Source organism: Vulpes lagopus, chromosome 5, assembly GCF_018345385.1.
Source record: "Vulpes lagopus strain Blue_001 chromosome 5, ASM1834538v1, whole genome shotgun sequence".
Taxonomy (NCBI): Eukaryota; Metazoa; Chordata; class Mammalia; order Carnivora; family Canidae; genus Vulpes; species Vulpes lagopus.
In genome coordinates this window covers 51,437,865-51,465,644 of record NC_054828.1, presented here as the reverse complement: position 1 = coordinate 51,465,644, position 27,780 = coordinate 51,437,865, and the positions used below count along the sequence as shown (strand labels likewise).

At 48.1% G+C, this 27,780-nt stretch overlaps 1 protein-coding gene and 1 long non-coding RNA gene across 4 annotated transcripts; one reads left to right on the top strand and one right to left on the bottom strand.

Annotated features, from left to right (window-relative positions):
- Positions 1 to 1,243: 1,243 nt before the first annotated feature.
- On the bottom strand, positions 1,244 to 27,145 carry PLEK (pleckstrin). Of its 2 annotated transcripts, none has more exons than XM_041753984.1 (9): positions 27,042 to 27,145; positions 17,742 to 17,897; positions 17,325 to 17,506; positions 15,608 to 15,699; positions 12,079 to 12,263; positions 10,167 to 10,271; positions 5,121 to 5,207; positions 4,186 to 4,255; positions 1,244 to 2,849 (listed from the first exon to the last, which is right to left on the bottom strand). In XM_041753984.1, the coding sequence occupies exons 1-9, from the start codon at positions 27,081 to 27,083 to the stop codon at positions 2,713 to 2,715; spliced, it is 1,056 nt and encodes a 351-aa protein (XP_041609918.1). In that variant the 5' UTR covers positions 27,084 to 27,145; the 3' UTR covers positions 1,244 to 2,712. The 2 variants fall into 2 exon arrangements, with proteins under 2 accessions (XP_041609918.1, XP_041609917.1); XM_041753983.1 differs by having other exon boundaries at positions 1,244 to 2,845.
- On the top strand, positions 5,329 to 7,730 carry LOC121490369. 2 transcript variants are annotated; one of them, XR_005987645.1, is made up of 3 exons: positions 5,329 to 5,681; positions 7,361 to 7,524; positions 7,670 to 7,726. It is a non-coding gene; the product is annotated as an uncharacterized LOC121490369 (long non-coding RNA). The 2 variants fall into 2 exon arrangements; XR_005987644.1 differs by having other exon boundaries at positions 5,331 to 5,681; positions 7,361 to 7,520; positions 7,670 to 7,730.
- Positions 27,146 to 27,780: the final 635 nt, after the last annotated feature.

The window sequence follows — 27,780 nt, the reverse complement described above, 5'->3', positions numbered from 1 at the left end:
TCCAAGCTCAGTTTGTCTTGTAAAGCAGGCTTCTCCCAACTTTCTGTGTCCCCCACCCTTCTCTCTCCCATGCCCCCTAATCTACTCTGACGACTTTTCAAAACTCTACATTTTCAGAGTAGGACACGAAATGGAGCCTGGAATCTAAATAGTTCCATCCATGGTTTTCTTTTACCCTACAGCGGACGTAGGGTGGCAACAGGGGAGTTTTTGTCCATGGTAGACTTTTTCCCCAAAATCCAAAGGAAATGATGTCCATGCTCTGTTTAGCTTTTTCTTTCCTTTTTTTTAAATTTTTTTAGGATTTTATTTATTTATTTAGAGAGAGAAAGAGCAGAGGGAGGGGCAGAGGGGAGGAGGAGAGAGAATCTCAAGCAGACTCCGCGCTGACTGCAGATCCTGACGTGGGGCTCGATTTCATGACCTGAGCTGAAATCAAGAGTCGGACGCTTAACCCGGTGACCCACCCAGGCCCCCTTAGCTTTTTCTGATGTCTACGAACGAGCGCCGAGAAACTGCTCGTTATTTTTAATCTAAGCAAGTTCCTCATTTTGAAAGCCGGGCCCTGCCAGTGGAGCGGTAGCCGCGGTATGTGTGTCTGTCTGCCTGTCTGTCTACGAGAGACACTGGACATCTGCGGCCAGCACTGTATTCTCCACCCGCCTAGGGCTACACTCTAAAAATCCACTTTGGCAAGGGACACTTCCCTTTCACCAGGGAGAACCAACCGCCCGCCTTGGGAAGCCATAATGATGCTTTGACTTGTCCACGCACCACTGGGTACACATTCGCAGAGCGTGTCATGCAAATCCCAAGGAGCGACCGTCGCCTAAGCTGCACCTCTGGAGTTAAATCCGTGCACATCTCGCTCAACCATACATAGCAGCCCTTCTGTGGGAAACTCATTTTCCCCTAAAGTAGAGAGTTTTCTGTGTCCTTCATAGTCGATGGCCATTTATAGATGCTTCTGCTTGCCCGAGCATTATAATCAAGGTCTTGTGAATTAAAAATTAGTGATACTTAGTCTTCATTCCCCCCGTATTTGTATTGTTATTCCCTGGAATAGACTGATTTTGTTGTGTTTTTTTGTTTGTTTGTTTGTTTTTTGGGGGTTTTTTTGTTTGTTTTTTTCATGTTCTAAAGTCATTGAGCTGACGTGCGAGGTATTACCCTCAGGAAGTGAAAGTGGGTTGTAGAAAAGGAGAGTCCTCGGTGAAAAACATCAGAACCATCACACCAAAGAGACGCTGAACACGGTCACGTTTATTTCAAAACATAAAGTTGAGTCCATATTAATAAATACTTTTGACACTGAATGTAGAAAACCTACTGTGCTTGCTAAAGAACCGGAGGAAAGGTGACCTTCTACGCCCAGGCCGTTGAGACGACAACCTGGGAGTAGGACCAGCCTCACGGACGTTATGTGCAACCGGGAGAGGGAAAGAGAGGACTTGATAGAATCAGGAAAAATCTGCTCTCCTTTTCTCACGAGACCCTTAAACTCAGAAATCTGAAATTGGAAAATGCACCTTCACACATGCACCTGGGGTTTTGTTTTTTTCCTCATTTCGGGGTGAGAATCCCTGGTTGTGGGCAGGGTCAAGGTGGAGGGCGGGTACCCAAAGTGAACCTGGGTCAGGCCGCTCCGGTTGGTAATCGGTTCACGAGGCCCAAGCAGGCTCGTGGCCAAATCTCAGAAACAACCACAGTATCGTTGACCCAAGAACTGGAGGCGCCGCACAGCGCGGACGGCCACCTCTGCGAGTTCTGTGTAGACTTAGGTCATCTCAACGTTCCCTTCGTATAAGCCCAGTCTGGCGGCTTTCAATCCAGCCCCCGAAGCCTCTGGAACTCGGGGGGTAAACGTCAGCCAGCCAGGCCCCCAGGCCCCTCACCCCCCTGGTGACCCATCCGATGCCTTTTCCTACAAACATTCAGTCGAAACAGAACCTCAAGGACTGGAGTCCCCCGTCCTAATTCCAACCAATGGTAGGGAAACGCTCTGGAAGGGGACGAGCATGGCCCCGTCTCAGACCCGCCTCGGGTGGGAGTGGCCCGTGCCTCCGGGGGCGGCAAAGACCCCCGGCTGCTCCTGGCCTGCTTGGGTCATTTTCCCAGAAGATGGAACTCTCCAGGTCATAGTCAGTGATGGAAGGCTTCAACCTAAAAGCGGCCACTGTGGCGCTCCCTTTGGGGAAGTTTTGGGTCAGAGTGAGGAAAGAAGGAAGCTCTTCGTGATAGATGATCTAACAGCAAAGAGGAGGAGAAGGTGGCAAACGAGAACAGGAGGTTTGTGCCGAGACCCCCGAGCAGACCCCGGTCCCCACTGCGTCGCCTTCTGAAGGCCAAGATTGAGCCCACAGCAGTGACACGCTCCCACTGGGCGACTAGAGACATTTCCACTTCCCCGGCTGGTGGCGTCACGGGGCTTTGGGTTTTGAAGCTCGGGCCTGGGGAGCTTAAGCAGTGGGGCCGGGCCGCACAGCTTATTATACCTGCGTGGGGGCCACAGAGAGGCTTCAGGGAGCCGTGCGTCGGCGCGGGGGAGCAGGACGCGGCAAGTGGTTAGTTACATTCAGAGCCTCTGCAGACAAAACCCTGCACAACCCTGGGGCCTTACTCATCGATTTGTCCCCAGAAGTGGACAGGTCCCGGACCAAGCTAATTCATGGGGTTCCTTCGGGAGAATGACGATGAGCTGCAGGAATAGTCTCACTTCCCAGTCCGGGAGGCCACCTGGATGGCTTTGATCCACTCGGTGCGCTCCTTGGGGGTGGCCGCTTGCAAGAAATAGTGAACTTCATCAGCCGTGATGATCTCAAAGAGGTTCTCTTCTTCACTCTTCCTGGCTGGTGAGAAATGAAAGTGAATTACGGCGCGGGCGCCCCAGAAAGGCCGCCCAGCGCTCCCTCCTTTGGCGAGGGCTGCAATCTTAATGCTTTCAGTGTTCTGAGAGAATTAAGTGTGTGGTTTGCAAATTCCCCATCCCTGTGTGATCATATATAGTCCTTGTATAATTATAAGTTACAGATAGGTACAGAGTATGCTTGTGTGCTTGTGTGCGTGTGAGCGTGCTTAAGAAATGAGTAAAATTAAATAAATACATAAATACATAAATAAAATAAAATAAATGAGTAAAATACTCAAGGACAAACATTTCCTTTTATCCATTACAAGCAAACTAGATTTCTCACTTTTGCACATCAGCCATCTCTAATGAGTACCTCACATAGTGCCTACTGAGTACTTTCCCTCTGCTCATAATATAAACCAAGAGCTGACTCAAATATCTTAAAATTAAAAACAAAAACAAAACAAAACAAAAACCTTAGACCCACTCCCAGGACCGCCGGGACAGCCTTGTTTTTATCACGGTCTAAGAGTCTCTGCTGAAACATCAAAAAATAGCGAACTGGCCAAGAGTGTGATTAAAACATCCACATCAAATAAGAAATCATAATTGTATCAGGAGAGGACGGTGAGCATACCCAGGGGTAGTGAAAATCTAGCTTTTGCAGCTGTAGTGTTTTCCCCATCAGCCTCTGTAGCACCATAGACCCAAAATGACACAGTAAAACCAGGGCCGGGATGTCTAAACCACCTGCCCCCCGGTGAAGTCCGCCTGCACCGGCGCGGTTATTCTGCGCACCACATCATAGACTTGCGACCTGTCGGGTGACCCCTCATTCCAGAGGAGGAGCTAAGGTCCAGATGCGTTAAGTGATTCACCCAAGACCTTGCCACCAACCAACCGCAGGCAGGTGCCCCTTCCCCTCACTACTGCACAGACCCCGCTTGCTGTGGGAGATCCCTGGTCTGCACGTGTCTGTGGGAGATCCCTGGTCTGCACGTGCCCAGGGTCCTCCCTAAGGGACGGCATGGCATCAGGAGGAACAAGTGTCTCCACCTAGGCCACTTCCGAGGGGAAGCTTTATCTCAGCACTGCTCAAGGATGCGCTCAAGGCATCTAGAAAGCCACTCCTCCCCCCGCAAGGCCCAGAGAGCCAGGGCAGCATGTGGGAGAAAATGACTCTTGGTGTCACCCAGGTTTTCAGGCAGCAATTCCTTCATGCGAAGCCTGATTGATTGATTGATTGATTGAGGATTGCTGTTGGCTCCGGACGGCCAGGGGTGGGAAGGAAGCCTCGGCAGACACACGTCTCTCAAACAAAACTTCATTCTTACCATCTGGGTTGCTCTCCACGGAAGTCACGACACAGCCTCTCAAGTGAATTGCTCCCAGAGGATCTTCTCCCTGGAGAAGAGAGGAGCCCTTCGTTAGGGTTTCCAGTGTACGGATATACCTCATCCTGTGGGCACGGAAGCCGCCCAGACCCCCCCGGCACAGATTAGGGCATCAAAATGGGTAAGAACAGAAGGAGGCCGAAGAAAGCCCCTTCCAGATCCCCTACCCCCCACTTCACTCGGGGAGGCTGGATGAAGAGACACAAGCCAATCCAAGTTCCATTTCTGGAGGAAGGTGAAGGGCAGGTAGAGAGACCACATCGCCATGTTGCATGATCGAGCTGTTGCATGTTTCCAGAATTCTTTGGCCCCATGCACCTGACACAGCGGCCTAACCCTCGCAGGAGGGAATCAAGGAGCTCTGCCCTGCGATCGGAGGCCGACACCCACCCCAGATGGAGCTGTCTTTACACCTTAGACTTGGCCTCTTTTATTAAGGAAAAGGCCCTCTTCTGAGTCACCAACAGCCCAAATGGCTGTGACTCACTCAATGCTCTCATCCAAACCGGCCCAGAGGAGGAATCATCACTTTTTTGCCCATGAAAACAAGAACGATGACTTGGAGTGGTTGAGTTCCTCTGAAAATATCGGATTGGGACAAACAAAGCAAAAATGATGTTGAGTTGACCAAAATAAATGACAATATGGCGATGTTTTCTTTCAGCCCTGAGCTTATGCTGGTCTCAAAGCATAAGGCCTCACACCTTCCCAGTGAGAGGGGAGAGGAGAAGGTAGAGGAGGGTAGGAGAAAAAGACGTGGGAGGGTAAAAAAAAAAAATGGGTAGAGAAACAAGCAGAAAGAAGAACAGGAAGCGCAGCTAGCAGACGCAGTGGAGGCTTTGAGCGCAACGGGTTTGTTGCCCACAGGCCCTCACCCCGGCGGCGGGGTCGTAGTAGTGCAGGTAGGCAGGGTCTTCTCTCAGAATAAACTTCCTCACTTTCCAGTTTTTCCTCCTGTGCCCCTGTGTTCAGGATCAACAGAAGAAGGGGAATGATGAGTTCCTGGAATCGCTCTGTAATAAGTCTCAGTGCACTTGAAACAAACAAAAACCAGGTAAAATATTAACCCCCACCCCCCACCAGAAAGAACCAGGCCCCAACCCAGGTCTTTGCCAGGGAGAGAGCACTAGGACCAGTGAACAATTCGGGTGTTGGGACATTATGGATTAGTTGTTTTCTTTTTGTTTTTAAAGACTTTATTTATGAGAAAGAGAGAGAGCACACCTGGGAGGAGGAACAGAGGGAGAGGGACAAGGAGACTCCACACTGAGCCCAGAGCCTGCAGCGGGGCTCGATCCCAGGACCCCAAGATCACGATCTGACAGAAACCAAGAACCAGTTGCTTAGCCAACTGAGCTCCCCATGTGCCTCCTGGATTAGTTGCTGCTAAGATTGTCTTCCCGCTTCAGTATCCTATGGGATGGTGCTGTGCCAAGGTACGTACATCCAAGGGGCGATGCAGAGGTTAAGACGTAGCCCTCCTCTTCAAAGAGTTTATAACCCACGTAGAGGTATAAACTAGCAAATGTCCAACTGCAGTAATTGGTATGGATAATGGATTTCAAGGGAATTAAATGTGGGATATGTAATTGTGGGTTTGGGAGGTCAAAGAGACTCATTAAGATCTGGACTTACTCCCAGCGGACACACAGGAGTCGGATGGGTGAGAAGGAGGTGGGACGACTTGACAACAAAGACGCAGCAGTGAACATGCCAGGCGTGTGCAGACACTGGTGACTGAGACCGGGACGGCTAGCACAGGGGGGTCACGGGGAACGGCAGAGGCAAATTCGGGAAAGGGGAAAGAGACTCTAAGGCACAAGGTGAGGGTTGTTGCTGATAGCTTCTGAGTCAGAGGCGGGAAATCACACTTTAGGATGATTAATGTGGTGACCTCACGAGGGCCGGCCAGCGGGCCAGGGTAAAGCTAAGCCAGGGGAAGGGGGAGAAGGTAAACAGAAGGTCATCAGGAAGCGACCGCGAGCATCCACACGTAGAATCATCACTAGGGACTAACATCGGGTGGCAGCAGCGGAAATGGGAAGAAATCCGCACCGGGACAGACGTGATGAAGGAAGGCGAGGAGGCCCTGGGCCTCCGAAACAGGGCGACGGCGTTCAGACCGTGAGTTCGGTCAGTGGGGCTCGGGTCTTGTTTACCTTTGTTCCCCCGGCGCCCAGCCCTGGGCCTGGCACGGGGACTCTCACCCCAGGAGCTGCTTCATGTTTGTGCGTAATTGCCTTGAATTACCCAGTTTCTCCCATTAGCTTCTCACGATCTTATTAAATGTCATGGGGATCCCTGGGTGGCGCAGCGGTTTGGCGCCTGCCTTTGGCCCAGGGCGTGATCCTGGAGACCCGGGATCGAATCCCATATCAGGCTCCCAGTGCATGGAGCCTGCTTCTCCCTCCGCCTGTGTCTCTGCCTCTCTCTCTCTCTGTGACTATCATAAATAAATAAAAATTTTTTAAAATAAATAAATAAATAAATGTCATGGAAAACCTGATTTCACTATTTCCCATGGAAAGTTCAAATGACTTAAATATCTCCAGGAGCTCCATAATAGGTATATATATATATATATACCTATAATATATATATATATACTCCCTATATATATATATATAAGACTAGACGATGTATAGTTTCCATCTTGCCAATATGCCGCGTATTATTCGTTCATTCTCAAGCCCCACGTGTTGGCAGGCACGTATACAAATCTTCCAATACTTTCCACGTGCTCATATGGGGAAAAGTGAAGCATCTGTGGTTTTAGCAAACAACGCATCCTTCATAACACCAGGTCAGAGGAGTTTAAAGGGAGCCTCCACGAATGGGCCTCGGTTATCTGGCCAAGCTCGGTCAAGGAGCTCCCCTCCAAAGAGGCTTTTACTTGCTTGAAGGATGGAGCCAGAAGCTACAGAGACCTGTGGGAGGACGCAGCTATTTCTCTCCATACAGCATATCCAAAAATACTTCTGCAAAGCATCGACTTCTAAAATCCCTTTAATGAATTCTTGCCCTTTGCCTTGGCTAACGTTGCCCGTGAGACGAGATTACTAAAGTGTCTGCCTGACGCCGTTTCCTCCTGTGGACCTGTGGGCACACATTTCAGGTCTCTCATGCCGCCACTGGGGGAATGACAAGTTCTTATGAATCGTGGAAGAGGGAGGTCACAGGAGGATGTGAAATCAGCCAACCCTGGCCAACTGCCGACCGCCGTTAAGCCCTCCCTGACATCCACGATGGGACTGGGACGCATAGAGAAGTTTAATGTTAGTAAGTGGGGATCAGGGATCGGGTCGTCTTTCATTTAATGAGTATTTCTGGGAGGGGTTAAGGCATGTGTGAACGAATGCCTGGGGTTTCGGAGAATTGTTGTGGATCTTCCAGCTACTTATATTTAATTTAACTTGCTCTACAGGGACACCCGGGGGGCTCCGTGGTTGAGCGTCTGCCTTCAGGGACCCTCCCGGGGTCCTGGGATCGAGTCCCACATCGGGCTCCCTGCATGGAGCCTGCTTCTCCCTCTGCCTGGGTCTCTGCCTCCCTTTCTGTGTCTCTCATGAATAAATACATAAAATATTTTTTAAAATTTGCTCTACAAAGGTTCATTATCTATTACAGACCAGGGATGCTGAACTACGCAACAGATAGGAGAAAGACACCTAATGCTTTGTCCTTCCTCATCAGAAAACCTACATACACATGGTTGACGAATGAGATATTTTATTCATTCTTTCATAAAAGAATGAATTAGATTAAAGGGATTACGTTGAACATAAATCACTATCGTTCATCCTCAAACTTGCTACATCCCCCGAGTAGAATTATTTCCTCTGGGACGGGGGAGGTAGGAAGAATGGGGGGAGGACTGACCTCCAGTTGGACACCGCCACTTCCCACCTGTGAGGTGTGGGACACAGGTGTCCTTTTTCATCATGAGCCTCCTACACACGTTAACCCCGGCCAACTCCCAGGAGCAGACACAGAGCGGTTTCGCTTCATGATACTCGAAGAATTTTTTTTAATCCCCTCAGGTGAGTCTGATAGGAACCAGGTTATAAACTCCCGAGCTAAGAGGATGGAAACATTAAAGGAGGCAGGCCGTCAACCAAAATAGAAGAGGCTTCTGTTCCCTGTCCCTCCCCACTCCCCCAAATTAGGGGAAATAATATTGTAAAAGAGCAAAATTTCCGAATGCACATAGATTTCTGTTTCTGTTAAAAGGTGGCTAAGAGGGATGACTCTTCAAATAAAGAAAAAGGCCAGCTCTGTGGTCCTCAGCCTTGGCCCCACACAGCAGAATCACTTGCAGAGCTCGGAAATCCCGAGACGCCGGCCTAATCGGCCTGGGTGCGTCTTTGACAGGTCCCTGGCGGACTCGACCGTGTGCCAAGCGGGCCAGCTGCGGCTAAACTGCAGCTACCAAAGGTGACGTAGAGGAAGGCGAGGAGGAGCCCAGCAGCACGCCTGCGTCCAGTCCCCGCCGCCTGCCACACACCCTCAGATGACCGTGTCTCGACGCCGGGGTATGGCCTGGGGTGCTGTGCCCACACCTGACACGGTCCGGCCCAGGCTTCGTCTACCCGCGTTCGGCCTTCACGGTCCGTCTCCTCAGGGCTCCCTCGACTCTAGACTAAGCCTCGTCCCATCAACCGACTCAAGGAAGTCGCGGTTGACAGCAAGATAGTTACAGGCGGAATCGGGGAAATAGGGAAATCACAAAATTCCTTCCCAAGCTCCTCTTGTCTTAACATCCACCTTCAGGGGCAGCCCGGGGGGCTCAGCGGTTTAGCGCCGCCTTCGGCCCAGGCCGTGACCCCGGGGGCCCGGGATCGAGTCCCACGTCGGGCTCCGGCATGGAGCCTGCCTCTCCCTCTGCCTGTGTCTCTGCCTCTCCCACTATCTCTGTATCTCTCATGAATGAATAAATAAATAAGAATCTTTAAAAAATAACAAGTCCACCTTGTGGCACCTGTAATCAAAGAGCCGGGAACACGGCAACGTTGGGCAGGCCCGGAGGTTGCTGGCGGCGCACGGGTGCTGGCCAGAGCCTTCGGGATCGGAGCGGCCCCGTCCTCCGTCTCCCTCTAACCTGGCCGGGGTCACCGCGTCCCGACGTCAGGATCCCCTGCACGTTCTTTTGCAAACCCTCGCTGCACCTCCCCCAGGGCCCTGTCCTCTCAAAGCCTGCTGTGAAGGGGAGTTCCCAACGGGCGCCCCGCTTCCCTTGAGGAACTCCAAGTCCGTGTCTACACCTCATGCCCACCCCACCCCGGTTCCTGTTTTTAAGAGTGAGCCCAAGCCCGGGGCTTCTCCCCTGCGGCCCAGGGCCCGCCTGGCCCCGAGGCGCAGACGCCGGGATCAGCTCTCACCGTGGCCAGCCCCGGTCCTGGTCCTGCTGCTGCTGGCCCCGACGTCTCCTCGGCCCCCGCCCTCGCATCCTCCTGCCCCGGCGCCCGGGCCTTGGCAGCCGCCCGCGGCCTCCCCCGACGGCCGCCGAGCCCGCAGACCCGCGGTGTCCCTGCTCCCGGGATGCTGGGGCTCCGAGCTGGCCCGGCCGGCTCCCGCCGTCCCCCCACAGTCTGGGTCGTGAGCCCCGCTCCCGGGGGCACGCTGGCTTCTCCTTGTTTCCGGGCCACTCTGCCCCACGACGGGTAGGCGAGGACAAGCACTTGGCCCATCGGTTCCTTCTCCGGTGGTGAGAAGGGCACCTCTTTCTGGAAACCTCTGCCCCGCGATGCGGCTACAGAAGAGCTGCCCGTTGGGAGCCGCGCCTGTGCCCGGCCTCCTGCCCGCCTCCCGCCCCGCCCGCCCGTCTAGGGGCCGAGGACTTGGCCGAACAAAACCAAAGCCGTTGGGAAGGAGAAGTTAAAAGGCCTGGCGAGGGCGAGAAGACGGGGCGGGGAAGCACGCACCTGCTTCAGCAGACAGCCCTGCTTGATGATGACCCCTCGGAACTCCTCCTTCAGAATCACGTCATCGTCGCTGGAATTCTCTTCGCAGAAGAACCCGCTGTCCGGCTGTTGGGACACCGAGCGCTCAATGTGGTCACCAGCCTCGGCAGGTGGCTACTTGCCAGTTTCCTCTCTGCCTCCCCCTCCCTGCAGGAGCGACTGCAGTAGGCTCCTTTGCTCCTTCCTACCCCAACCTAAACTTCAAAGGTTGTCCTTGGCGGGACACCCGGGCACCCAGCGGTTGAGCATCTGCCTTCGGCTCAGGTCATGACCCCGGGTCCCAGGATCGAGTCCCGCATCGGGCTCCCCGCATGGGGCCTGCTTCTCCCTCTGTCTCTGCCTCTCTCTCTCTCTCTCTCTCTCATGAGTAGATAAATAAAATCTTTAAAAAATAGAAAAATAAGGGGATCCCTGGGTGGTGCAGCGGTTTGGCGCCTGCCTTTGGCCCAGGGCGCGATCCTGGAGACCCGGGATCGAATCCCACATCAGGCTCCCGGTGCATGGAGCCTGCTTCTCCCTCCGCCTGTGTCTCTGCCTCTCTCTCTCTCTCTCTCTGTGACTATCATAAATAAATAGAAAAAAATAAAAAAATAAAAAATTAAATAAAAAAAAATTTAAATAAATAAATAAATAAATAAATAAATAAATAAAATAAAGGTTGTTCTTGGCCCGCTCATTTCCCCTCCCCCGTGTCTTGTCTCTGGCTGCTTGTCCTTGCTTCTAGATGCTTCCTCATCTCCACCCAAGTGTGACCTTGGCGATACCTAGACTTTCCTTTTCTCGGGCTCCCCAAGCTATGTTCCAAGTCCAGCTCAGCACAGTTCTTCCTTGTTCAAAGCCTTCCTCCTCTGGGCGCCTCATGGCCAAGTCCTTAGAAGCGGAGTTGGCTAATTTACAAGACACTGCGTGACACAATCTGCATTATGATCTTTACTGTTTAGCCCCTTTGACTTTGAGGAGACCAAGAGCATGACGTGTCCATCCAGCCTCATGTTCTGAGGTCAAGAGGGAACTGGGACCTGCTCAGCTACACGCAGGTAATGAATCATGCAGAGGAAGAAGCGGTGCTCGGGTGGGTATTTTTAGAATCCCACATTTAAATGGCTATAAACAACCAGATCAAAGGTCTGGGAAAAAAAACAAAACCAAACAAAAACTGACAGTGGAACTTGCCCCAAGTGAAATGAAACTCGCTTGGGGATATTCACTTCATTTTTGTAAGAACGTGGTTCTCTTAAGTACTTTCCTAACTTTTGTGCTCTGACCCCAAGTTGAAACAAAACTGCCAAAATCCCCCTAGAAATCCGCAGTGGCTGCCTTTCTTATATGGCCCAAGATTAGGTCCATATTGTGCAACGTATCCTTTCCCAATCCGTGATACGCATATGCGGAAGATAAACAAGACGAATGGGGGCAGGGAGGGAAGATGATTGGGCGAGGGGACGTGGAGAAACACTTTTTGTGTCAAGAGTCATCAAAATACAACTGGCACATCGTGAGTTTACAGATCTCCCTCTAGAAAGGAAGCTCCCTCAGGGCCACAGTTTTTGCCCAATTATTCTTTTTTTCACTGCTGTTGTCTCCTTTGTCTAGGAACGTGCCTGGAATGTACTAGGGCCTAATAGGTTTTTTTTTTTAATTAATTATTGCTTAGAATAAGAATAAAGTGTTAAACGTCCACTTAAAAACAATGTGCAGCGAAACAACATTTATCTTCAAAGTGAGTCACTGGATACAGCAGGCGTTGCAGAGGGGGCCAAGTCGGGGCTGGGTCCTTTGTTTGCACATGTGGGTGTGAATTCAAATCAACCCACAATGTGCGCGGGGCAGCCCCCAAGACAGGAAGAGTAAGCGGGTAGCATTTCTCACTTACAAAGTAGTAGAAGGCATCAGGGTTGTCCAGGAAAGGGTTTTCAGCCATTCCATCCGCTGCATTCTTGGACAATTCCCCAGCGGGCTGCAGGTACCCTTCACCGAGCAGCGAGGACGCAATCATGAGGCCTTCCTGGCGATTCCGAACGGACTTATTGGACACCAGCCAGTCGATGACACAGTTTCCTGGATGGGACCAGCAGAAGGAAGGTTAACGCGCTACCAAAGTACCAGAGAACAAGCCGCCGACAGTTACCCCTCAAGAGCTCCAGAGTACCCACGTGTCTGACTTGTCTCGTCTTCCCCGTGATTCCAAGAAGGAAAAGTGAAATCAGTGGGATAGACTCTTGGAAACAAAAGGTATCTTGTAAAGAGCTTTTACGAGCATCTACATGCTCCTTAAGGAGCAACACATGCATCAAAGAAACAGGTTTTACTGACTCACTCATTGACTCTGTTCATGAGCAGATGCTAAAAAAAATAAAAAATAAATAAATGATTTAAAAAATAATAAAAAATAAATAAATGAGCAGACACTTATTGAGCATCCACTAGGTGCTAAGTGCTGAGATGGCTACTGGGGATGCTCCCCGGGGAATCTAAAAGGAAGAGATGGGCTGTACTTAAGGATTGGGACTAGCGTTCTGCTGCGGACCGGTGTGGCGCCCTAGAGCTACAGGGTCAAATCTGCAGGAAGGTGGGGCGAAAGGGGTGGTAGTGTGGGGGGCGCTGGTGGGCACTGGTGGGAAAAGATTCAGGGAGGAAGTAGCACAGTGCTCAAGCTTAAAATATGAGTATGTGTTTGCCAGGTACACGCAACGAGGGCTGAGGGGAACCTGCACAGGCCGAGGGAGCAGCTCATGGGAACCGAGGCACACAGGCGTGAAGCAGCCCCTTTGGGGGGTGGAGGTCAGAGCTTGTAAGAAGAAGGCTAAACGACAGAGAGAGAGAGGGAGGGAGAGGGAGAGAGAGAGAGAGGGGAAGGCACGAGGTGAGTCGGGGAGCTTTGACGGCATGAAGACTCATTGCAAATCCTGATCACATCATTTGCAGGCCTGGCAGTGAGAAGTCCTCTAATCCAACGGCTGCCTCAAGAGAGGATTGCCAAGAGGAGACAAGGAAACTACCCAGAAGAGGGAACTGACCCGTCAGTTGGGTTCCCAGCAGGCTACAATAAAGCTTTGTATTAAAAATGGCCTGTTCTGGGATCCCTGGGTGGCGCAGCTGTTTGGCGCCTGCCTTTGGCCCAGGGCGCGATCCTGGAGACCTGGGATCGAATCCCACGTCGGGCTCCCGGTGCATGGAGCCTGCTTCTCCCTCTGCCTGTGTCTCTGCCTCTCTCTCTTTCTCTCTCTGTGACTATAATAAATAAATAAAAATTAAAAAAAATAAAAAATAAAAATAAATAAAAAATGGCCTGTTCTGTACGAAGGGAGCCAACCAGCGAGCCAACCTAACAGGCAACAAGTTCTGCGTCATCAAAGCAAGAGCGGCAGGACATGCTAACCTTTGAAACAGGAGTTGGTTCGTGAGCCTTCCAGGAATTTTGTATATGAAAGGCTTTCTACCCACTTTTTTCGTAGAAGGATAAACTCATTAACACTGCATTTCTGCTCCTAGGCCTCAGAGTGAGCCTCTAGAAGAGTTGGGGCGGTAATGACAGACCTCACTGGAGAATGAGAAAATTAGGGCCCAGTGAGTTTAAGTGATGTTAGGCCTGAGCTACACAGAGATGGCCCGTCGCCCAAGGGTTCTAGCCCTGGAGCCCAGGTGTGCTCGGTCAGGTGTGCTGAAGCTTGGAAAGACCAGTTCAGGCTCCCCATCGTCCACCGCTCAAGGTCCTCCGTCACATGTCAGCAGTACGAGAGTCCCAGTCTCTGCCTTAGTCTTGTTTCTCCACCGAGACCACGAGGCTCCCACATGACACCTTGACCCCACCTGGATTCTAAGACCCACCCTGAGCCTCAGTGGACAGGACTTGAGAAGTTCCAGCCCTGTACTCTGGGAGTCAGGAACACGCTGCACAGGGAATGAGTATGGCCTAGACCTGGTGCCCGCATTTATTTCGGAACCTCCTCCTTGTCCCCTTCCTTTGCTAGAGGATCTGCCTTAGTGACGTCACTCCTGCTGGAGTCAGGGCCCTGCTTTGCTCTCGCAGTTTCCCTTATCACTCCCACAGCTTGGAATCTCCGTCCTAAATGTCAGCCCTGACTGTCTGATGCTATTAGGCCACAACCTTACTCTCCGAGGCTGATTCCCGTTGGATACTGCCCTGCCACTGCACATCACACTCTACCTTTCTGACTTTGACCTGGACCATTTTCATGAATCATCTATTGACTGCTTAACCCCTCAGATTCTACATCTGTTGTGTCTTCTTAGAGTTTTCCTCTCTTGATCTCTTCTGTTACCGTAAGTAAGGCAATGCCCAGCTTCTAGCAATCTAGCCGCAAAGTGCATGTCCCATTTGGCCCCCTGATGAACTATGAGCCTCACCAAGCTGGTCATTTGCTTTTCCCGGATGCATGTTCTGGATATCTCTGCCCCATACCTTTGTCCTCACCATACTTAATGAAATGCCACCAACTCTTTGGGTAAAAGTTAGGCACCGATTTATATTCATCCCAACTACCCCCTGAGTTCTTTCTCAGGTTCTTTCTTTTCTGAACTCAGAATTGTCCATGCAGACATATGACCTCTTCATATTAACCACCCTGAGAGCTCGCACCATATAGTATCTAGTGTGTACCAGGCACCATCCCAAACGCATTATAGCAAGCCTATGAAGTAGATGCCCTAGGATGATCCCCTTTTTATGGACTACAAAAGTGAAGCACAGGGAGGCTAAGTCATCGATCTAAGGTTTTACAGCAAGTAAGTGGCAGAGCCAGGATTTGAACTAAGGCAATCTGGCTCCAAAGAACATGTTTTTAACCTCTGCGCCATCTACCTAAACTCAGGACACTACCTGCCTGACCCTGCACAGCCTCAAGCATCTCTAACATTTTCACTTAAGTCTTTCATTGTATACCTTGATTCCTGTTTATCATCTTTTTTTTTCTTATTCTCATCAGTTTTTATTTTTTTATATAATAAATTTATTTTTTATTGGTGTTCCATTTGCCAACATACAGAATAACACCCAGTGCTCATCCCATCAAGTGCCCCCCTCAGTGCCCGTCACCCAGTCACCCCCACCCCCCGCCCTCCTCCCCTTCCACCACCCCTAGTTCGTTTCAAGGCGGTGTCTATTTCAATATCATGCCATTTATTTAGGGAGTGGAGGTCGGGGAGAGACCCTTTGATTGATTAGCTGGAACTTCTGAACCTTTAGCTTGACCAACAGAGTTCTTTTCCACCTTTCTTTCTGTTTCCATCCTGGCGAAGTTCAATTTCTTATGTTCACCAATCTGTGTTCTATGACCCCATTCGCCCACCACGCTTCACGCCCCCTCCCACATGTGAGGCTGAGCGAGAACTCTATATTGCCTTCCCCAGGTGCCCCATTTCAGACTTGCAAGGCCTTTTACCTGTGAAGCAGTGATTAAATATCTTCTTGTCCTTCTCTAGATTGAGTTCTTTTATTCCTTTCTCGATATCTTTCATGGACAGATACAAGGCACTGTGCAGAGATGGAAACAGACAGGTGAGTGGGGAACTTTCCAGAATGGCGAATCCTCTCTGGGAGTCACCACCTTGGAGAGGCTGGCCATGACCACAAGCTTCCCCCATTCTCAGGTGGCCCCTGAGCCTAGTATCTCCATTGGAACAGAAGCAAAGGGTCAGGTTCATATTTGGGTGACTCTGTGGCTTATATAGCATTGAGCAAAATATACCAGGAAAGTACTTAATATCTCTTACATTCTTTAAGCTCTTTGGTAATTGAACTCCTAGTACCTGAGTAGAGAGTTGCCCCTGTGAGGTGCTAAGATGGCAGGTTCTCAGGGCCAATTGTCCATACACATTCTAGATCTTTAATGGCCCTCACTCCTCATGTGTCAGTTCTTTAAGAGTCCTTCAAGAGACCATCTGTTGTTGATAATTGCCTCCAAGGAAAGGAATGTTCTGACTAAGCTTATCTTTTACTCTAAAAATTATGAGGGATGGCAAGTTCTCATTTTTTTTACTTGAAATAATAAACAAAAGATGGCCTTGCCAGAGAAATTGCAGACAGCAAAATAGAAGGCCACTTTCATGTATCCTGTGGCTGCACAGAACACAAGGATCATTCCCATTTAGCACTGACAGCTGCAGCCACAGACACGGTCACTGGACAGCCGCTCCCAGCAACCCTAGCTGCACCGGGCACTGCCTCTTGGGTCATCACCAAAAAGTTTTCTTGGTGAGGGAAGGTGCTTATTCTCACCAAGCTCAAAGCACAGACTTTATCAAATCCCTGTGACGTGCTAAGACCTGTGTTGGGCTTGCAGAAGGGGTTTCTTCTCTCCTCTCCCAGAAATTCTCCCCATTTTGTAAACAGAATCCTCGTTGGATGTGTTAAGCAACCAACATGGAATTCTTCCTACCAGGGCTCCTGCTTCAGGGTATGTTCAACATAAAAGCAAAACTAACAAGTGAAGAGATTCTAAGGGCAAGAGGCTCATGTAGTAGCAGATGTGGAGCATGCAGGAAGGAAAAAACCCTGACCCCAACCACTGGTCGATGCTGAATTTACCCGTGAGCCTTTGAAAACCTTCAGGCAGCAACTATCACCTGCTAATCCAAACCAGCAAACATAAGAGACCATGAAACCAAGTTAGGGCACCAATAGCTTCTGCCCAGAATGGATATTCACCCTGACTGGCTCTTGTTGGCTGTATAAGTGCATGACCTTGAACTTGAAACAATACCTGCTTGGACACATAGCCCCGACCTATCTAGAGATCCTGAACCTTACTTTCAAGGCTACCGTATTATGGCTACTTCATAAATGCACTTATGCGTTCTCTCTCTTTCTCTGTCTCTCTCTCTCTCTCTCTGCCAAGATTACCCAAAACGAGGGAATTTATTCTCTATTAGCCTCTTCTCCTCATCTGCTAGAGCTTGGAGAGGCTATGATCACTCTCCTTCAGACTCATGGAAACACCTCAGTATACCAAGCGCCAGTATCAACTTGGAAGAGTGGATACAGCCTTCCAAGGTGACCGAAGCAAGCCTGGTAGCAGGATCTGTTGTGAGCTTTCCATAATGGGGAGCCAGGGGCGGGGGGATGAGGAAAGGGGCAGTAAAGCAAACACAGAAAATCACCCTAAGTCAACGGTTTCTGGCAGTCGAATGGACCTCCTGGTGGATTTCCTCGCGAACTTTTGCCCTCCTTCAATGCATTTAATGGCCTTCTTGGTGTCCCGAACCCAGGCATCTCTCTCCTCCAGGAAGGCTGCTTGGAAGAAGTGGTCCTGCTGTTTGGTCGTAGTGATCTTAAACACAAACTAAAAATCAAAGCACATCCCATTAGAAATGATTCCTTTCGAAGAGCCGAGGCCCCTTATGAAGCAACCCCATTCTGGAAGTGCTTGGCCAACAGAAACCCAAATGCCCAGGGTGGAATGTGGGTGGTGGTGAGAGGGACAGACCCAGGGAGCACCATTCCCATTGCAGGCTGTGCGCAGGCTTAAAGGTCAGTGCATGGCAAGGTGTCCACTGTGGCTAACGATGTTGACTCACCATCCTTTTGCCAAAGTCTTGACAAGGGCTAGTCAGTGTGCTTCCTTTCAGGGGAATCATTCCTTTGGGGCTGTTGTCACTTTTCTTCTTGTAGAATTCAATTCCATCTTCTAACAGTACAACCCACATGGGTTTCCAGGTGTTGAACACACTTCCCTGTAACGACAACAAAAAGAGCTACGCAATGATGTTTTCCAAAACTGTTCGATAACGGAGCATAACTTGGCAAATAGCCTCGCTTTGGCCAGAGTGGATGCAAATGATGCACATTCGTATGACCAGGCTGGTAAGAAAGCAGCTTCAGGGAAGAAGGGGACTGCCATTCAGATGGAAATTTTTTTTAAGAATTTTTTTAAGAGAAAATGTATATACGTGCACAAGCTGGCCTTCAGCTTCCCAGGGGCCATTACCAAGGGATTACGGTACGGCTCTCTATTCTCCTTGTGCGCTTCAGTCTGGCTTTCTGTGGCTCATTTTCTGCTCCCAACCCTGCCCCTGTGTTCATTCCACTTAGGGATGGCAAATAGATTCTATCTTGAGCGTCAATTGAGACTGAAGCCATAAGTGGTGACATGCTAGCTGCAGTTACTTCCATCCTTTGGTCTGATCAGATTTTATCTGGGTGTGAACATCAAGAAGAAACTCAAAGAGCCACCTTGTGACTGAGCATGAATAAGTTATATGAAAATCACTTGCAAAATGCTCTAGGAGGACAGAGTGAGACTATCCATGTCAATGTGGCCTTAGGAAAATCCTTATTTAAAATGTTTTCAGTTGGGGTTAATGCCAACCACACTCATAGCAATAAATTAGCCATTCTGACTACATCAAGAAAGTCTCTTTCTTATCTATATTATGGGAGAACTTTGGAAAAGGAAGTGGTTCTTTGCTTCTCATCTTTTTTTTTTTTTTTTTTGCTTCTCATCTTTGAACCCGTGGTGTCGCCCTGTCATGACTACCACAAAGTAGAATTATCATCCAGTTTCCAGCAGATCCTGCTGCTTATCTTAAAATACAAAGAGTATTTGTAAAAAATAGATCCAGTTGCCCAAAAGGAAGACTATTTATGTAACAAAGATAAATACTGGTGGGACTATCATTGTGCTTGTCCAAGTGTTTCCTTAGTTTTAGTCTAATTTAAAAATAATCTTAAATTAGGGCACAGTATCTCTTTTCTGCACAGGCAGGATAGCTCTCCATACTAACACTGGATTATTTCTCTTTTTAAAAAATAGGCAATGTCAGACACATGAAATAATGTCAGTCAAATGCCTTTCTGTCTTACATCTATCTGAAAGAAATTCATATTCAGAATATAAAGAGCTCCTGCAAATTAGTAAAAATAAAATACAATCTGTTTTTTAAACAGGAAAAAACTGAAAGTGATACTGTATTAAATACAATATCCGAAAAGCCTTTGAAAAGGTGTTCAAAATCACTTTTCACCGGGGGAATGTAGATCAAAACCAAATGAGATACCTGTACACGCCCACAAGAGTATCTAAAATTAAAAAGATTAAGAAGAGCAAGATTTGGCAAGGATGGTAACCGGAACTCCCATACATGGCTGGCAGGAGTGCAAAATTGTCCATCCAATTTGGAAAGCTGTGGAGAATGCCCTAATTCTTAGAAGATACATGTTGAAGTATTCAGGTGTGAGGTGGCATGATGCCTGCAACCTTTCCTCAAGGATGTCAGTGTAAAAATGTGTGTGTGTGAGAGTTTATACAGAGGTAGGGAGAGAGAAAGCAAATGCATCCTTTTGTTAACAGTTGATAAATCTAGGTAATCTACTATTTTTCCTACTTCTCTATGGGTTGAAATTTTTCATAATAATTGAAAAAAAATGATAAATAAATGAACAACACATGACACTATTATACATTAAAATTCAGGATATATAAAAAATAAAATAAAAAAGTGAAATTCAGGATATACTTTTAGGGAAATATGGGAGGTCTATTTAATTTTTAAAAAAGAAAAAACTGAAAATATTCAAAGATACATTCACGGAGGTAGGAGTAAGAAGTTGGGCTAGATGACTGCAAATGCCTTTCAAGTTCAAACTTCTATATCCTACCTCAGGCCTACCAAAGGTTAATAACGGCTGCAGTCCCTCAGGGCTTTTGACCTTGGAACTGGGGTACACTGGGAGAGGTCAGCCAACACTGCATTCCTTCTGTGGACAATTAAAATACAGCTACTCCGGAGCCAACTGTTCAACATGAGTTCATTTGAGTTTCCTAATTCAAGTGCAGCCTGAGGGACCCTGTCAACTCACTCAGAGGAGAATGTGTCCCCTGGGATTCGGGCTCATTACGCACAGCCAGGAGGCCGAAGTTCTATAAAACAAAAGAAATCTGACCATTTATAAAGTGGAAACTTTCTTCCAGGCTTGGTTGTGGTTAATTAGGTTGGGGTGATGCACTTGGTGTGTGCTCTCTCCTCGTGGCTATTACTGCAGCTTCTCACTGGAGTTAGCTGTCAGCACCTCTCTCAGCCACCCCTTTATTCACCCCTTCTGTCCCCAAGCCTCTTGATGCTCATCAAATAGCACACATGGAAGTGTGATCAAGGAGCATCCGAGGATATGCTATATGTTGGCAAATTGAACTCCAATTTAAAAAAAAAAAAAGGAGCATCCAAGCCAGAAAGGCATTTAGGATCACCTGCCGACACTCTCATCCTACAGGTGAGAATGTTGAGGCCCATTTAAGTGACTGGGCCTAGACCACCTGCCCAGTTGATGTGGACTGCGACTAGAATCCAGGCTCCTGGTTCTCGATTTTATGCTCTTTCCATTTTCCCTCAGATGCCATCATCATTTTTGTTCTTACATAACCAAGTAATTCTGGATTCTAAATCAAAATTTTTAGACCACTTAGCTAGCCATATATACAAGCTCAAATATATATATATATACATATATGTGAATATATCATAAATGTATAATATATAATGTACATTACATAATCATAAACATAGGGACTTATTTATAATTGAGTAAAAGCAATCATATAAATAATCATAAGATATATCTAAATCATATTATATCATGATTTTATAGATACATAATAGATATGTTTCATGATTTCATACATATAGAGAGCATTTTTTTGTTTTTTTCCCATTATAGGCCAAAATCTAAACAATTTCAAGTCACAACAGGCAGGTGTTAGATGCTGAGTCAGATTTAGTATCTCGGGTCAAACAACTGCTCATCATCACGGGACTGCTACAGTTTAGTGCACAAGAGTCTGACAACACCTGACACCAAAGGGAGAAATCTTAAAGGACAAGATATTTGGCCATATATAAAATTACACCTCTACACATTAAAAAAAAATCCTGCAACAACTGGAAAACACGTATAAACGTGTGGATTTTATAACCTATTCTCATATAACTAAAGGTTAATATTCTCAATATTTTTTTGAACTCTTTAAAATCAATAAGAAATAGACAAACACTCCTAACTTCTTAAATGGGCAAACGACATACACAGGCAATTCTCAGAAGAAAAGCCTGGATTGAATAAACATAAAAAATGCACTGCTTCAAAAGCACTCGAAGAAATGCAAATTAAAATTTAAAAAGTTACGATCTTTTTATTTAATGCGATTTTTAGAAAGATATATAAAAATGTACTAGTGATGATTTTGGGGAAATAGCATTTGAAAAAAAAGGAGCTCTGTGAGTCAGCAGTTTGATGTGGGCTGTCAAAAAAACTCAATCATTGTAGGACTATATAAATAGAGGCATGGAATCCAAAGTGACGAAAGTGATACTGTAACTTTAGATGGAGGACTTCCAGTAGGTGCCCATGGATCTGGATCTGAATAGCCCAGGATCAAATCCCAGCTCTGCTACAGTCTAGCAGTGTGACCTTGAACAAGTTTTTAAACCTCATTTTCCACATCTGGCTAATGGGAATAATGCTACAACCTATTTCTTAGCATTATTGGGAGGTGACATGAACTACTCCATGGAACTTGCTTAGGGCAACAGCTAAAAGAACACGGTAAGCATCCAATGAATACTCCCTATTCCCTGTAATTCTGTGCCTCTAAGTGCACCTGGAAAATGACCTCATGTTCAGGAAACCTCAAAGCTGCAGATAAGCAAGGCCAAGCAGAGCAGATGAGGACTGTCTTCAAAGGTGTGAAACATTAATATAGACTGCTTGGAAGCTCAACAGGTGGAGGTCTCTGAAAAGAAATAAAAAGTTTGCTGCATAACTTAAGGGAGAAATTTAAATTAGTGAGTTCCCCGTCGCAAGAGGTATTCCAGCGTGCTTGTTAGTGAATTAGTTAAGAAGTGTAAGCCACAGTTCAACGAAATTCTTAACTACTCAGTATTCCTTTCAATCTCCAGATTCTTTGTTTTTTTCTTTTTCAAGATTTTATTTATTTATTCATGAGAGACACGGAGAGGCAGAGACACAGGCAGAGGGAGAAGCAGGCTCCCTGCGGGGAGCCTGATGTGAGGCTTGATCCCAGGACCCAGGGGTCACGGCCTGAGCTGAAGGCGGATGCTCCACCGCGGGGCGGCCCAGGTGCCCGAGGCAGGCTCTGCTTACACTGTTCCCACCCTGAGGTGGGGGCACCTTGATGGACAGCTCCAGGTCAGAGTGACCACTGCACCGACTGAGGCACGCTTGTTTGTGTAGCTTCACTGAAAGAAGCCACGACTCCCTGCTACGGGGCAGGGGAATTTGAATGTGGTGTCGAGCCCCTCCCAGACGCCTCCCACGGAGTGCAGACACCCCCTTTCACTTCCTTCCCCTTTCCCTGACTTCTCCTTTCGTACATTGATGTTGATGCTTAGCTGGAATAGAAAGGAAATTACATTACGGGGAAAACTCCGTAACTGACTTCGGTGGAACTGTGAGGAGGCCTCACCTATCCTCCCCGACTCGGGGGCGTGTCAGCTTCGGTAGATGGTGCATTGAATTAAGTCCTTATTGCTGCTACATCATTAATCACCTCGTTTTCCGAACCGATCCATGAAATCGCTCGCATGACATCCCGGATAAATGGTCATTTTGGCACCTACGTAAGTTCTTCGAAGGCGAGGACACTAATCTATTCAGTAGGATATTTTCTACATGAGTAAACAAGTTGGACAATTTCTCAATAAAAACAGAGGAGGCGAGCAATAGAGAAATGGCACCAACCAAATGCTCAACAGAGTGATTTCCGGAGTCACAGGGCTTTACATTCAAATCTCAACTTTGCCTCCTCCAGGCCGTGTGGCCTTAGTCAAGTCATTTAATTTTTCGAAACATTTGTCTCTTCCCCTGTAAATGAAAGTAATACGGCACCTACTTGCCATTGCTGCGAGGGTTAACTGAGATACTGTACTTGATGGGCTTAGCACAGTGGCTAACTGGCAGGAGGGGCTCAAAGAACAGTGACCATGTAGACAGATACGATTCCACGGTGTGTAGACAACGGGGTGAAGTCATTCGGACCCAGGCTTGTCCCGGGCACCATCCACCACGGCAACAGCACTCCGGAGAAGAAAATCACTGCCCCCGGTGCCACTAGCACCAGGTAGGCCTGGCCCTCCACGACCCCAAGGCCACCGCTGAGTTACAGAGCAGCTCCACCACTTAACAGCCGGGTGCTTTGGGGCCAAGCCTTTTGCCTCCCTTGTACCTCAGTTTCCTCCTCTGAAAAGTAAGGATAATAGTTGGGCCCACTCTGGGTTGAGTTGCTATGAACATTAAATGCTCCCATCTCTCTTTGCTGCAGGGTAAGGACCAGCTGGTAACCACCCTCCGATATGAGGGTGACAAATCGACAAATGCAAATTGCTGGGGACCCCTGATGGTGGTGTGTCCGGAAGGTAAGGTAGCTGGGCGAAGGGTTCCTAGGCTGGGCCTCCTGGCTCTCGGGCTGCCCTGCGCCCGAGGCTCTCTTCCTCCCCGCCCCCCCCCTGCCCCCGCAGCCTTCTGCGGCCCTTTGCTTTCCTGCACCAGCACCTCCCACCCTTCTCCTTCCCGCCGCCCCAACTCCTGCGCCTTGGCCCAGCCTCGCACAGCACCCCAATCCCGAAGCTGCTCTTGGGATCCGCCCTGCTGAACGCAGTGCCTGCTGTTTGGTTGTCGATCTGCCAACATCACTTTGCTCCCTTAACCTCTAAGAATAGGTTAGTTTGGGACATGACTCGGTGGAGTCCAGCTTATTCATTGCATGGAAACTGCTCCTCTGTCTTTTTTTTTTTTTTTTTACTACGAACAATTACAAATACATCCAGATCGGCAGTGTGCTCTCAAGGACGTCCAAAAGATGTCTAGGTTTATTGGTTGGAATTAACCCCCAAGCAGAGAGAAAGGGAGGTTGAGGTCACTAAACCCAATCTGGCCCACGGTACAATTTGTCCAGGCCTCACTCGAGCTCTGGTAAATTCATCTAATCTCCCTTTCGCTGGCTTGGGTAGGCCTGCAAATGGAAATAAGGATACCATCACAGAGGTGATTAGGATTGAACGAGGTCATGTTCGTACAGTGGCTAAGCCGCTGCTGTCTGGTCAGCTCTAGGTGCTCTTTTTTTTCCCCCTTAAAGTCAAAAGTGACAAGATCCTGAGGCAAGGAGGTCTAGGTCTTACTAAGAATGACAAAATTGCAAGGGGATAAAATAATGTATTTTTCCTCCTTCTCGAACTCTCATTTTATTTGAAGACCTAAGGCAGGGGGCAAAGGAGGAAACTGGAATTGTAAAATGTGAGCGGTCACCCTGCACAGAATAAAAAAAAAAAAAAGGAACATCTCATAGTCAGTCCATTGACCGTCGATCCCAAGATTTCTGACTTAACGACATCCTTGCACCAGCTTTTCTAATATTGTATTTTGCCACTCAAAACATCTTATCTCCAATGAAGTTATTTTACAAACCAAGATATAGGGAAAGGGATGTCCTTTATTACTATCCAGGTACCTTAAGCTGAGTCAGAGAAAAAAATAAAGGAAGGGAGATTCATATACTATTGCTTGTCATGCCCTAACATCAAAAACCACAGTGAAGGCATCCAACCGCCTTGCCAGAGCAATATTTCTATGGTTTTTTCTTCACTATTACCTTGGCAACCAACCCAGAACCAGTGCATGTCCCTCTTAGCAACTAGAAAAGGACCTTCGTCTACTGAAGCGCATATCAAGACGAATATAAATAATCATGGTTGCATACGTAGCACCTACTACGCACTAGGTTCCTGACACCTATAGTTTTTAATCTGTATGTATGAGGTAACCGAAGGAAACTGAACGTCCAAAAACATTCCTGGGAAATTCTGGCTCCAAGTGCAGTCCTATAGCCAAGGAAGGGAGTACTTCTGAGACAAGCATGCCTTCAAAATGATAATTAGAGAATCTTAGCACAGTACAACAAAGACTGTTCTAAAAGGTCCCAGAGAAAAATGCAAAAACTACGGGAGATGTAAATTATAGATAGGAAAATGAGGCAGATGGAACGTGTGAAAATGTCAATATGAAATTCCACTAATGCCTTAACCTGGGTACATTTTTTAAATTGGCTTTAATAGGCCATAATCTGAGAGAAGTACTCTCGCTGATCAAAAACTATTAATGTAAATAAATCTGTAAGCCTGGCAAACCGAACTCTTTCACCCCCATCTTCTAGTGAGGCGGCCTCACTTAGTAGAGATGTAGTCTTCTATATTTTTTTGTAATTTATGGAGTTTTTTTTTTTAATTTATGGAGTTTAAAATGTGAACATACAAACTTAAATAGCAGCAATTTTCACCGCAATATGTTTCCATTCACTTGCTCTTCTCCAAATAGTAGGTCAAGCAACCAGGGAAGAAACACAACTTTGATTATTACTCAACACTCAAAGGGAATGGTCGACGCCTATTGCAAAAAAAAAAAAAAAAATGCACACCTCTGCACGTGTATATGTGTGTCTTTTCCAATTTTCCAAAGGAATTTTCACAATAGCTAGAGATGCCACGTGAGCTAAAGAGCACACCATCCCCGGGCTCCTCTCTTCTCCGGCACCACTTACGATTCTCACTTCCACAGATACGTTACAAACCTTAACCCACGTTACACTGACTTCAAGAAAATCGTGGTGGAGGGGGCAGAGTTCAGCCCCATGAGTCAAAACCCAAGCCGGAAAGTGGGTTTGTCAACTGTCACAGCCATGTGACCTGGGGGCAGTCACCCAGCTTCCTGGTCTCAGTTTCCTCTTCTGGAAATGGGAGAATGAGGTCAGGTGATGTCATGTCCCTTCCAGCGTCAGGTCAAAATAGAATCAGGCAACCATGTGTGCCGCTTAACCCGCTCACAAATAGAGCATTTGGGGCTAAAATGTTAAACCCACGAATGACCTAAAACAGGCACATTAGGTGCTCGCTCCATTGAAGAGCCGAGCATCTGAAAGACTGTAGTGAGCTCGGTCTACTTGTGACGCGCTGGGCCCACTGGGGTCATTGTGAGAACACTTGTTCACGGAGGTGTTGCCCACAGGATGCCAACCAGCCCCGCGTGTGAATTCACACAACGACATGACATGCCCCCGGCATTAGTTGAAAAACCAGCGGTGCTAAGAAAATTCAATTTTTTCATGCCATAGCCAGTGAGACGAAAGCATTTTTGAGTGATCTTGGGTCCCTGTCCCCTGAACTGTAGAAGTACTTCCTCCTACCTTAGCAGTACAGCAGATAAATGGACCCAGAATGCTGAATGAAGAGATTTGAGCCCAGCTTAAGACAAAGGTAAGGTTTTTTATGCACCCATTCTTAGGAGACGGCCCAAGAGATCAGCTACGATTGCTGTGTCTTTATACCAGCTTCTCTTTAATCCCCTTCTCTTTCCTCTCCTCCATAAATAAATAAATAAATAAATAAATAAATAAATAACGGAGGAGGGGAATTTAAGTAACAAAGAAATAATCTCTCTGAGTAACGTCTAGAGCAGAAGAGTGCGAGTCTTCGAGCACAATGTACACATGCAGCTCCTGACAGGAGTTTCCTAAATCACGGTGTAGATTTTGCTGAGGCCCCCACCTAGAAGTCTAGAATTCTCATCCCCGCAAGATGAAGCTGCGCTGGTGCCTGAGCTGGATTGTCCACCTGTCGGAACCAGAATGCCGTGGATCCGTGGATCCGGTGCTGGGCCCCCTCCCTTGCTGCACCTGCCGCGCTGCTCTCCGCACCAGCCCAGTGGGTTCAGTAGAGAACATTGCTAAGGTGAGCGAGTAGAGAGCCCCAGGCTGCGCCCCACTGCTCCCCAACCCCATCTTCAGCGAGACCCTGGTGGGGGGCTCTTCTGCTTACCCTCTTCACCAGGTAGCCCTCCCTGATCCGTTTTGGCTCCATGGCAGGTGGACCACCAGACCGCGAGTCCGCTCTCCCCGAGCCCCGTGAGCAGCTCAGCCTCCTCTGAGAGCTGAGACAGTTGTGGGCAGCTTTTCTAGAGCGAGTTCCCTTTCACAACTTCCCATCTGCTGGCCCGATCGCATGATCACATCCTCTTCCCCTCCCTGGGGTGGAAGACCAGAATAAGGAACCGCAGGCAGAAACTACCCATTCTTTGCTAACTTGGGAGACTTATTGGGAGTGCAGTTGGGTTGGATAGTCACCCCAGTTACATTTTTACTGCTGTAAACAAAGCCATTCACCTAAAGAGGAAACAAAAAAAAAAAAACGACAGTGAAAGAAGAGGAAAATGAGCAAGAAAATCCCATTTCATTTAGTTCTTACAAGAAACCCATGGGGAAGTGATGTTACTGTCTTTCTCTTAGCTATAAGGAAACTCAGGCTCAGAGAAGAAAGCAATCGTCTCAAGGTCACCAGTTGGCTAAGAGGTGGATCCGGGGGGGACCTCACCCAGTCTGCTGCCCCACATCTGACCTGAGAACTGGGCGGCACACAGAACGGTCGCCCACAGTGGACCTGTCAAAGGGAGTCCACGGGCAAACATCCTTGAGAAGTTTTATCCCTATAGTCCCAGCTTTGTGACTCCCCTTCGGATGAACAAACTAAAGCTCCTCCCAAAGCACTAGAGCAAAGACTC

What these genes read in the sequence shown, in the direction of transcription:
- PLEK (XM_041753983.1), bottom strand. Translation starts at nt 27,083, where the DNA reads ATGGAGCCAAAACGGATCAGGGAGGGCTACCTGGTGAAGAGG. An exon ending in AAGACTTTGGCAAAAGGATG is followed by an intron (nt 17,507 to 17,741) that starts GTGAGTCAACAT and finishes TTTGATTTTTAG; the next exon opens with TTTGTGTTTAAGATCACTAC. An exon ending in AGGGCTGTCTGCTGAAGCAG is followed by an intron (nt 5,208 to 10,166) that starts GTGCGTGCTTCC and finishes TCCTGAACACAG; the next exon opens with GGGCACAGGAGGAAAAACTG.